Here is a 12,760-nt window from a genome sequence, read left to right on the forward strand (position 1 = left end):
CCGAAGATTCCTTTCCCTTCAGAATACTCCAATCGAAATGCGAAACTGGATGGAGAAGATCGGAGTCTTCATACGCTCCAACGGCTTCGACAAGTCTCCTCCTGATGAACAGGTCGCATATGTCCGTCAGTTCCTGTCCCCGGAGCTCGCGGAACGTGTCCGTTACCACACTGATGTTTCTGTGCCGACTTCGATGATGGCGGCCTCATCGAGCTCATTTCCGAGCTTTTCCTCATCAAATACCCTCTGGTAACGCGACGGCACTCCTACTTTGCCCTACGCGTGCTGAGGCAAAGCCTTGACACATTCTCGTCACGTCTGCTCTCCTTTCTACGGAGGCGGATCTTTCCTCACTATCCTCTGATGACATCCAGATCTTCAGAGTGATCACCGGGTGTAATGAACCGAGTCTCGTTGGGAAGATTCTGGACATGAAAAATCCTCTTTTTGAAGATGTCCAGCAGAAGTTGATTCGTTCTCCGCCAACCGAGACAACAAGAAGAAATTTGACACTTATACACCTTTCCAGGTGAGAACAACCCGGGCCCCTCCATTCAAACGTCAACAACGGGCTCCACAGCCTGATTCGGGCACTATGATTTCTCCGGCTTCCTTGAAAGGAAAGTGCTTCATCTGCGCCTTGCCAAAGCCAGTCGGATGGGCAGTCAGCCCATCTTCGGACTAGCCTCGTGCACGACTTGTCACAAGAATAACCATTTTGCTAAACGTGTGCCCTATCTGCTTGGAATGCTTCCCAAAGTCTCATAGGAATGCATCGGACGCCAACCAGCAAAGTGTTTCATTCACTGGGGCCTTGAAAACCTTTAAAACTTGTGAAGAGGCCGCAGGGCTGGGAGGAGGTGGTGTGGCCTTGGCCATAGCAACAGCCATAGCGTCTTGGCATTGGCCATACATGAGGTCAATATTGGCGATTTTGTCCTCCCACATCTAGAGGCCTTCGTCATTGAGAAGAGGACCGGCGATATAAATGACTCACCTGTAAGCTGTGTCTGCCTTCTTATACGATACTTTCAATTCCTCGAAATGCTTGACAGCCTCGGCGGTAATGAATGGGGAGAGGTTACTCGAGAGAGAGGTAATGGAGCGTTTCAGTGTGGTAATCCTCTGATTTAACTTGCCCATGTAGGCACGAGCGGAGTGTTTGGCTTTCTCGTAGAGAGCTTGGTCTCCAACTTCGACGTCCACTAGAATTTGGATAAAGTCAGGATCGTCCTCAGGAAAAGCTGTAGCCATTGTTGAACGTGGCAGAGAGCGTGGTAAAATCACTAATACGTAAAGGAGAGTAACACGAGAGGTGAGAAGATTCCCAAAGTGGGGTAAGGCAATGTCTAAATGGACAAAGCTCTCACTCTTCGCAAAACTGACGACAGGAGGAACAATCCTACCGACTGCGCCATCGAGTGTTGGAAGCTTACTGGACTCTTACGAGTCGTATATTTCTTCATATAGCTGACGGAATAGGATATAGATTGGGAGGATACTACAATTAGCTTCAAAAAATACGATTTTTTAAAAAAATCCGTTACAAACCCTCCCAAAAATCACCAAATGTCAATTTATTTTGAAACTGAAATCCCTATGACCAACATGAAGTATGGTTTCCTTAAAAAAGGAGCTTTTTTCTAGTTTCTAGCATTTTCAAATTGCAAATAGCACTTTTTTAGCATTGATTTTGCTCAAGTTAGAGAATCACTGGATGAAAAAAACATGGCCACCCTGCTAGCCTCGTCAACCTCGTCTTCAAAGATGGCCACTGCTAAAACTGTAGCCATTGTCATTGTCCTTTCCTGATCGTATACTAACAAATAAGTTTTTTTTGTTAGGTTTAGACCATCTCTTTTCCTCAAAGCTAACGGTTACTGAGTAGTTTTTTCGGTCACGGTTCAAGCCCTGACTGTTTGTTATTTTCACAATAACTTGATCTTACTTTATCAATATATCACGTAACTGATACAAATATATTGAGTTTCAAACGAAGTGATATTTTTCAGATACGTTGCTTGGGGAGAATATTCGCTCAGTTTTGCTGCAAAATTGGGCCAAGAGGAATGCTATAGATTGATTCTATCTCGAGGAGGCAACCACGACTTGCAAGACACAAATGGAAATACTGTAACTCACATAATGGTGGTCTATGACAATATGGTAAGTGCTCAAAAACTACTATTTTTGGGGAAGTATGGTAAACTGTAGATATTTTTTGAAATTAGTCTTCAAACGGTTAGGAAGTAGCTTGCTAATTTTAACTTCCACAGGAAATTCAACATCTCAAATTTTTCTTCAATTGTTTGAGAAGAAATGCATAGATTTATTGAAAAATCCCATATATTTTCCCCCAAAAGGTCACTGTATCCGGATCTTGCATCTTGGATTGCTTTTCATAACCGCAGTAGTTTATAAAGTAAAACAAAATCTGTTTCAATAAAAATGGTGCTTATAGATGGTTATTCTTTTAACTTTTTTAAGTTTTTATAACGGGATTTAGTGCACTGGAGAAGCGGTGGAGAACGAGGGATATGGTGATCACTAGGGCGGCCCAAAACTTGCATACTGCAAATTATGCAACTTTTGGAAAAAAAACACACATCCAAGATTTTTCTACGATTTAGTGTTTCTGCAAATTTTGCAATTCAAACAGCAATGTTTGTCATTTTTCTGCAATTCATAATGCAATTTCAGCAAAAGCAATAACAATATTTGAGATAATTCATGATAATTTTCAAGAATTTTGATCAATATCAGGGAAAAATTTTAAATTTTACCACCTGATTAATTTCTTTCAAAATCTCTTTCAAATAAAGTACACATAGGTATGAAATAGGTTGGAGACATATTACCAACCGCCTGCTTTTGTATTCCATTCATCTAAAATAGCTCTTTTACCATTGCAAATTTTAAGACACTCTATTCTAAATGTTGGAACTCAGTTTTGGAATGGAACTCAGAGGCACATCTTGACGTGTTCTCATAATTTATGGGGTAAATGGTTATTAGGTCGATGGGGACTTTGGAAAAACTTGACTTACTATTACTTTAAAGAAACTTGATAAACTTGATTTTTCTAATTAAGTTGTTCTGCAATACATTGGCTAGGCTCTGACATTATTGTTTTTCACGAAATATTAAGGATACGCAAAAAGCTGATCAATCTAGGAGGCAGAATGGCCAAGGCGTGATCTGCTCCCTAGGAATAGCAGGTTCAAATCCCAATGCTGGACAATATTATGATATAATTTTCCTTTTCATCTACGTGTTGCTCAAGAAGGAAGGCAAAAACAGCCCTTACGCCCCAAGAACGTGTTGGTACCTATGTTTTGGAAAGTTTATCTGCAATTTTTTGTGCAAATTTGGTTGACCATTTATGGAAATTTGCTGTCAATAAAGACCATATTTATCTGCAAACGGTTACTACCATCCAAAGTGAGAAACAGCTGAAAATAGGCAATAAATATGCTTAAAAGGCAAATGGTAAGTTTAGAAAAAGTGATGTTTTTAAAGTTAAGCACAACAAACTAGTGACGTTGTGCCTTTCCTAGTATTGTTTTGTTGTAAATGATGATTGTAAAAGTGTTGGTGCATTCTCAATCATACAGCAAACAACCTCATGTACAATGACATTTTTTGCGGTGCGGACTTCCTTACCACTCCCGGTAATGGCATTCCCAGCGGTTAAAAAGGTTTCTTCCCGAACTGAGGAGAGGATTCTTGCCCAGAAGAGTTGATGGCTTACGCAATGTTGCACAGTACTTGGGCAATCAAATGTTCATTTGATAGTTCATTAATAAAATCTAGCATCTTAGAGCACATTCTCTCGTTTCTATTTTGGTTTGTCCGCACCTAGACAAAGCAGAGGGCGCTTTCTCTGCTTAATGAAAAGGATTATAGCAAACATTCTGTTTGGTTTTGTCATATTTCTTACTAGGTCTAATTTCAATCACTTCGCCATACAACCTGCCAAGTCTAGCCGGTATTTGAGACCAATCTACAATCACTGAAAGAGAATCCAGTACTCTTCTACTCCTCAGTGGACTACTGATATATGATGGGAACAAACAAGGAAAACCAAATTGCAAATGGATTCAAACCAACAAAAACAAGCGAATAATTTCAAATAAGCAAACAAAAAGTAAACAAACCAGAAAAGGGGAGCTGAAGGAAGAGATTATAGGCTTTATTTATGTGACCTACTGAGAAATTAAATTATTTCTAAGATAAAGAACAATATATTAAACTACATCCTGGCTCAAAAGCTCATTCAGATCGATTATGCACTTAGTTTAATTCCTTATGTACTCCAACAACATTATGTTTGTTAAGGGTTTATGTCCTCTCTATTGGAATACCTTTTAGAATAATGTGAAGAAATTCAAGGGTGTCTAAAGTTCATCAAACATTGCTTCAAAAAACTCAAAATTTTCAAGATACAAAAATCACCAAATAAGTTGAAAATCAAGTACAAAAGTATCACAAAACTCCTGTTTCAGATTGTTTCAGAGGCAGTGCTTTATTGCTCTTGATTTTTTTGCCTAAATTAGCTGTAGTAAAAGTGTCAGTCACCGTTTCAAACAACCAAAAAGGATTACCAGCATAGCAAAAAAGCCAAGAAAAAGAAAGATGAAATAAGAGGTTGCGTGTACCAAATGTGCCCACAATAAATTCGATCAAACCATATCAGTAGAAGATTGGCAGCAACCGAATATTTGACTCCTCATACTTTGAAATTGCTTCTACTACCAGGTGTGCAAGATTCCCTTAATAATTTCTGGGAGGGCATTAATTTCAATGTTTGTCATGATGAGTTTTTGTACTGTAGACGTTAGTTGCCATCTCGGATACGAAACAGCTGAAAAAGAAGCTGCCGTAGAGGTTGCACGATTTTAAGCTTCTTCGTGCGTGATCAGTCTCATTTTGTCCCTACTTATGCAATACGTTAAAAATATATGACTTCATGAATAGAACCATATGAAATAACCAAGAAGGACGAAATACATGAAGACCTTTGCTTAAATGGTCAATTGCTGATTTTTCTATATAAAATCAATAAATCATCAGTTAGAGGAACATGTGTTAGAAATTGAGCTAGCTAGGAGGGCAAGTTGGTGTGACAGAGAGAGTTGGAGAACTGTAGTTTTATTCAACAAACGCATGGTTTTTATAATTGACTAGAGTGATGACTAGATGCAAGTAAGAGCATAAAGTGCAAATCCCAACACTTCCCCTCACTTTATGATAGGGAATATCACAGTCAATTGCATGCAGAGGCACATGGCCCACCATCCAGGTTCCAGGGCTCTCATGGCCCACCATCCAGGTTCCAGGGCTCTCATGGCCCACCATCCAGGCTCCAGGGCTCTCATGGCCCACAATCCCATCATGAACCGGGCACACTAGGCCCATCACGAACCAGGCCCACTAGGCCCACCATGAACCGGGCCCACTAGGCCCACCACGAACTGGGCACACTAGGCACACCACGAACTGCCAATCCCTTTCGGCACCCAGCAAACTCTCTTTTCCATGGGCATTGCAATTTGGTACAGTGCAGCCAGCATATATCACCTATGCTAATAACGCCAATTCCCTTATGTTGTTGTTATATCTCGAAGTCCCAATTCATTCTTTTTTTGCAGACTTCCATACCACAAAATTAAACTGACTTAACTTTGATTTTTGATAAATTATTTGATTGACCAACAAATTAGCGTTGGCAGAGCTGGCTAATCCGTGAATATAGGGTTAATCAGGAAATTTCATCAAAAACTTGTCCAAGTCTGACTTAAATCCTGCTAGTGGAACAACACCTACATACTCCTTATGATCATTTGAGGGCAGCAAATTGAACAATGAAGGAGCCCAAGAAAGAAGAGAGTTGGACTTCATTGATCAAATTAGGCTGGATTCTCATTCTTGCAGTTTTTTACATCAATTGATTCCATTTTTGGAATTCCAAACTTAGAAATGTGATAACACACTACTACTAAATAAGCTTGTTTATTGTAATATTGAAAAAGATTTTCTAGTCTTGTCAATTCAATCTTGAGAGCAGAAACAAAACAAAGATAAAATCTGATCCTCTTGCCTGCTAATTTTCTTCATAAAACGTTATATCATTGTTAGATGTTGCTCAATGGTGCAGTTCTAGTCATGCTTTAATGTGAAATATCCTGCGCATTTTAATAAATTCTCATGGTCATTGACTCCACCAATTTTTTATCACTTCTTTTATACCCTCCCAACAATAAACTATTAAATTAAAGTTTCAAGTAAACCAGAGTATCAATATGCCTCCAAAAGAAGTCAAAGCAAGGAAGCTATTTCAAAACCCTAAGATGATCTTCAAAGATGCCGCTATTGACAACTCAGGATCCTCCTACATCCCAAAGACTTGCAATGTTGCAATGCCATTGGTTAAAAGAAGTTCACTGAAACGGAAGTAGACAATAGAGAAATTCTGTATGTTTTGTCAATCCTGCTTCAGATTCAAAAACCATAGATGGGTATAAAATAAGTCTAATTACGCACAAAGAAACTACAAATTGCGCAACGTCTACGGCAGCTTCTTTTTCAGCTGTTTCGTATCCGAGATGGCAACTAACGTCTACAGTTTTTGTACTCCAATAGGAATAATTCAATTTGCCCTAAAGCGAGATTTCACGAAATGTCATTGGCCCTTGCCACCCAGCGTGAGTTGAACTGAAAACTTGAGCATTCTAGTTATTTGGTTTTCTATGCTTGAAAACGAGGGGAAGGGTCTGTTCCGACGGTTCTGAGCTTTAAAATCGGCCACCCAAAGCTTAAATAGATCATATACCAAAACAGTTTTGACCTGGTGGCCGATGTGCCTGAAGGGGGGAACCTAAGTACCAAATCGGACTCCGAAAATTCGTTAGAGCTCCTTGACCGCTGCCTAAGCCCCCAGGCCCTCGCAACCGAGCTACCTAGGCACCCCAAGCCCTTGCAACCCTGCTCTCGGCCTTTTGGAGAGGAATGAGTAAATTGGTCTGGTATCTAGTCTGGAATAGAGATGAGACCATGAAGGAGTGATAACTAATTGCTATGCAGGGAAACTTGAGCCAGGTGTGCGAAACGAGCACGTCGGACCAGGTCAATTTTCCTTGAAAAAATTGGCCGAGGCTGCCCCACAAAGACGGCATCAGTAGTACATCAGTACTGATGTACTGAGAATATCCTGATTCCACAAGTTTGACCTTTTTGCATATATGCTTTTATACATTTCATCTCAATGGAAGGTACGTGGAAACGCTGAATCAGGTGGCATGATGTCACAAACTACCTAAATCATCTGTAACGACATAAAGCAAAGGCATATGAGAAGCAATGGTTTTGATACAGATTACGACGCATTATTTGACCACTTTAATTGCTCCTTTTCCATTGCTTTGCAATGCTATTTCTATTTTTGGTGTCTTTCCCCAATATCGTACTGTGTATTGTGATTGTGAAATCCGGATATTGGGATATTATAGCGGGAAAAGGAGATGACGTCATAACCATATTTGGAATATCAACTTAAGTTTTTTGCCTTGAAACAACTCTTTGTTTAGGAATTGAATAACAGTTTCAAGTCATTCATGCTTGAAACTTATGAATGAACTGTTCATCTAAGAGTGCATTTTTATAAGGTGGCACAATTTTACTCATTAACATGTATTAGAATTTACTTTAAAGCCTAAAAGCTACTTTTGGACTTATTTTTGTTACTTGTAAGTTTCCTATTTTTGCAAATGTTTTTTCGAAACCGTCGAAACCTAATATCATGAGTTTTATTTTACTTCTAGAAATGGCCAAAATATGCATTTGAATAATCCATTTTATGCCATTAAAAGAATATTGATCAAAATTTGCACTTGAATAAGCATTTCTACCCAATTTATGCACTTCAATACACCCATTATCTGTTAAGGTTTCTCATCTATGAGATTGGACAAGAAGCGCAAAATGAGTAACAGTAGTTGGAAACACGTTTTTAAAAGCAGCAAACAGACAAATCACAGGAATGTGGAACCGAAGCCATTCTATTTATCAGGTAATCATTTCACCAAACCCAAATTTGATTGAAGAGTCATATGATTGTAAATGCGGATCTTCAGTTTGATTCCTTCTGTTACTTATGAGAATTTCTTTGGACCTCGAAAAAGCTCGTTCCGCATCAACAGAGGTCATTTCGTTTCTGTAAAGATTCCGTTTACTGGGGTCCATGTCAAGGTGTTCAGCATCAGACCCTGTCTCCTCAATGATGGAAACAATCTTTGACCTAGTGTAAAAACAGGGTTTTTGTCCAGCAGAGATGTGAACTTACCAGCATGGGGCTCCATCACGAGATCTCTCTTGATATTCGACATTCCTGACAATTTCCACGCTCCTTATCAGAGGGAGGCGTTCTGACAAAGTAGTAATGAGTGATGACATTGACCATGTGTTGGAAGTTGGCCCTGGTTGACCCCATCCTACTTTTTATCCCATTGGTACAAAACAGACCCTCTCGATAGCCATGCTCTCCTCCTCCAGTTTGTCCACGAAATGTCTTCACTACGTCAAAGTGGTCAAATTAGAATCGATCGTAAACGAAAATGAGAGGTTGAGCATTATCTTTCTGAAACTTGAGAAGCATACTAATGAGAACGGGAATCTGAGAATGAGAACGTTGCTGCTTCTTCTTCTTCTCTGATCATGTGCTCAGTAATCGCTTCATGTATTTATTTAAATGAGTTTTCTACGACCATTAAATAATATAAGCTTTGTTATCATACTGAAAATAAGCACAGAGTGATTTTTGTAAATCAACTTTAAGTTTTTCGAGAATCTGCTGCAAGCTATTCCAATCTATATTGAACTCAAGTCAACGTTGAGAGGTGTTTAGATCATTGTTTGGGCGGAGCATTTTTTCTCCCATCAGCTACACGTTTTGTCCAGCAAATTGGCCAGTATATCGGATCTGTGCAAATTTGTGCTAGGGGCAGCTAAAAGACTTTGCGCAAACTCGAGCCATAGAGGCGAGGTTTCGTAGCACTGACACATAAAAATCCAAATCCGGAGTCTCAGATAATGCAATAATTTTAGGCCATATTTGAAAGGGAGATGATTGCAAAAAATTACAAGAAGAAAGGCTCAAAGTCTTAGAACAACCCAAGGCAAACTCTAGATGTGACAGTTAAGGCCTTAGGCCATAACTGGAATGTGCATGTACATTTTTCACCTAATTTTCGAATGTCAATACATTGGGTTGAATTTGCGGTGATTTAAGCTATGAATTATTAGTTCAGTCTGCCAACTCAAATTCGTTGGTAGACCAAATATCATATAGAGATTGAAAGATAATAAATAGACGAACTATAACCTTTCATTTTATTAGTACTGGGGATTACATTCCTTGCAGCGGTTGAAAAACCAAACCAATAAAAAATATATATACAATCTTTTCACATTTTGCTTTCTTATTAAAACTAGACTTTAACCGATTGGTCGTTGAAGGATTAGTTAAGTTAAGATTAGTTAAGACTACCTTGAAATTGGTGAATTTGTTCATTTCATTTTAGTTTAGTCCATCTTTGAGATTTGTTTTCTGTTCAGAAATGGGAAATCAACTTAAAAACTGGAATATCCCATTTTCAAGCATGTCTGTATGTTTTAGAAAATATCTGCGCATCCTCCAAGTTCACATGTCTAATAGACAAGTAGAGGTCCTAGTTTATCATCTCTAAGGCCTTAACCTGTCCATTGTGGCAATGAATAGTCCCCCACCCCCCCTATTGTTTTGTAAACTTGTTTCTGTCAGCTCTTAATTTCACCGGAAATTAGTTGGACCACGCACTTTGCTCGAAGGCTTTCTTTGTAAGAGATTTAAACTTCTGCCTAGCGTTGTCGAGTGGGAGGTTAGTCCAGATGGATACATTCCCATTTCGAAATCGAGATCTCAGTCGTTCGAAAAGCTGGAGGAGTTTGTGATCTTGCGCAATCTCTCCCAACTTGTTGGCGTAGCCATCAGAGCGAATAACGTTCTGGACTTGGTCTTTCCCAATGGCCCTGATCTGACCCAGTACGTCCATGTGACGCCTAGTAATCTGTCAAATCATCATGTTCTTGAAATAGGGTCGATCATTCCTCAAAAGCCGGCGTGCTCTAGATAAGACCGGCCGAAAAGGTCGGTCTGGCTAAGTCATGGAGTACGGCAGTAGTGGAGAGGAAAGCCCTCTGAAACCTCGCTAGAAGACGTTTCAGTTTTGCGTTACCTTCTAATCGAGCACTTGAACAATGAAGATGAAATTCATGCAACACTCTCTCAGCGGGAATGGATCTGATCAGGAGGTAATGCATAGCTCTACAAAACCTCGCTAGAAGACGTTCGATCTTCGACCGAGCTTTCCACTCCTGTTACTGACGTACTCCATGGCTAAGTTTAAGTTGAAAGATGAACATTGGACCTTGATTGTAAAAAGGCTAGAAGAACTGGGCCTGGTTCTAATTCTGAAACAGGAATCGTCCATAGATGCAGCCATTGTTGCTAAGTTATTTTCAGCTTTTGAGGAAGACACACAGATTTTAGTTCTTGAGGAAGTATACTTCACACTTTAGCAATCCCTGAATGTGTTCCGAAAGGGGGAACACAATATAAGATTCCGAAGTTTAGGAAGCAATTGTTAAAAAAAGAATTGCAAACTAGGAAAAAGTCTCTGTTTAACAGGAACATGTAGTAGAAGATATGAGAGAGGTCTCGTATTGCGAGAGGCTCGAAAGATTGGGACTATACGGTATTCAGAGAAGGTACGAAAGATATCTGATACTGTATGTTTTCAAAAGCATTCATGAGCTTTGTCCCAACCCTGATTTTAGGGTCAATTCTAGTGACCGTAGAGGCTTAATGTGCGTTTCGAGAGCACCTTCAAGCCCTCGAGAAACCGGGCTAGTTCGAACAATGAAATCCACTTCTTTTCTTTCTCGGGTTCCTTTATTGTTCAATTTGTTGCCCTCAAATGTTCGTAGCGAAAATGTATGCGTTTTCGTTGGTCGATCAATAATATTTGAAAATAAAAGTTAAGTAATATGAATTGAAGTGTTGGGATTCCGATCCCAGTAGCGGAAAGGAAGTCCGCAAAGAAAAAAAACCTCCTTTCAGATTAAAAACCTGATTTGTCAGTATTGGGCACCGTCAGTCCTTATTAAAGGTCAGAAAAGTAACTTGTTTCACCGGTGAGGGTAAATTCCAGATGGTTTTCAAAACTAGTTTTCTTTGAAGTAGCAACTCTTCATGTTAACGGTAATGTGTATGAAGGTATTCAAATCTCTAGGTGTGCTCCTCCACGGCAAAACAAGTTTTATTAGAAACCACTTTGGAACCATATCAAAGACAGCATTGAATTATTTCTAGCGTACCTTCGAACTAACTTGCAGAATTTTAATCAATACAGGCGTCAAGGAGGCATACTATATATCCTACTTGATTGTTTCAAACTAAAGGCCAACAACAAAACTATTGTATAATAAAATGAAATTTTGGCTTGTGAAGTATAAATCAATTGAACATATATAGAAGCCGCTGAGACGGCAGCAATAGAGCAAGCTAATTATGCATCTCATTACATTCTTTTCCAGAAAATGTTTGATCTTGCCGTGGAATGTGGAGCTTCAATAAACATAAAAAATGTTCAAAACATGACCCCATTGACAGTTGGGGCTTACCTAGCCCGACAAGATATGTTCTTTCATATTGCTAACATCGAAAGAGAAGTTTATTGGCAAATTGGTAAGTGCTTTGGGTTTCTTCGGGAAGTGTTTTTATTAAACCCCTATTTGGGATGAAAAATTGTTGAAGTTGATGATTTAAGTGAAATAACATCATTTAATATATTATATTATATTAGCCACGCCAACCTGAAGATCTTGACAAATAATTCTGCAAGCCCTCATCATCATTGCCAAACGAAAAGAAACAACTTTTGTAAGGAACTTGTTGCATCAGCTCGAGCTGGATTAGGATAAAGCTTTTGCATACGTGCTCATAAAATAAAAGAATATTTTGCATTTTGTACCTTCTTTGCATACGTCACAGTCCGAACCCTTCTAGCCTCTGCCAGTTCGAGAACTCTCCTGTGATGTTTCTACAGGACCGATCAGGTAGATTTACACCGTTTTCAACAACACACAAATCTACGAAAGGAGCAGGTAGGCATCTGGAAATACCTGGAAATTAAGGCTGGTAGACCTAAGTCTTTAGCTCTTTCCAAATAGCCCACAAACAATGAATGCCATTCATGAAACAGGGACGTCTGGATGTGACCCTCAATCTAGCTCGCGCGGGACGTCCAGCCACTCCCTTGATCAAGCTTCTGAAGGTTCACAAGGAAATGGTTTAGAACGTGTACAAAAGCTGGAAAGTGGATGACAAAGTCACTGGGAAGATCAAGGCCCCCCCATCAGTCCAGCTAGCACCGGGCACACCCATCCCATACCTTGCCAAGAAGAGGCACGAAAGCCGGAGTAATAGCTTTAGTTCCTCTGCAACCAGGTCATCTCTGAGATCTTGGAGAAGGCCAATCACGTAGGGTAGTGATTGTGTTCAAGTCCAACAATGCGTTACCTCACAAGTCAAAGAAAGGCCATGCTAAAGCTCCTCTGTAAGACAACTGTGTAGATTTCGGGAAGCTCGAAACCTTGCCCTCCAACTCACCTGACCTCAACCTATAGGCTAATCCTTCTAAGGGGAATTGGAGAAAGGAGGTGT

The 12,760-nt window shown here is 39.7% G+C and overlaps 1 protein-coding gene across 4 annotated transcripts in view; it reads left to right on the forward strand.

Moving 5' to 3' along the window:
• LOC131888650 (transient receptor potential cation channel subfamily V member 5-like) overlaps positions 1-12,760 on the forward strand; it is a 68,467-nt gene that overhangs the window by 34,530 nt on the left and 21,177 nt on the right. For all 4 annotated transcript variants that reach the window (XM_059237556.1, XM_059237557.1, XM_059237558.1 and 1 more), the window contains 2 exons: positions 2,013-2,166; positions 11,632-11,782. In XM_059237556.1, coding sequence (XP_059093539.1) covers positions 2,013-2,166; positions 11,632-11,782 — 305 coding nt within the window. The remainder of the gene's footprint in view (positions 1-2,012; positions 2,167-11,631; positions 11,783-12,760) is intronic.

The sequence above is a fragment of the Tigriopus californicus genome, chromosome 10, assembly GCF_007210705.1.
Source record: "Tigriopus californicus strain San Diego chromosome 10, Tcal_SD_v2.1, whole genome shotgun sequence".
Classification (NCBI taxonomy): domain Eukaryota; kingdom Metazoa; phylum Arthropoda; class Copepoda; order Harpacticoida; family Harpacticidae; genus Tigriopus; species Tigriopus californicus.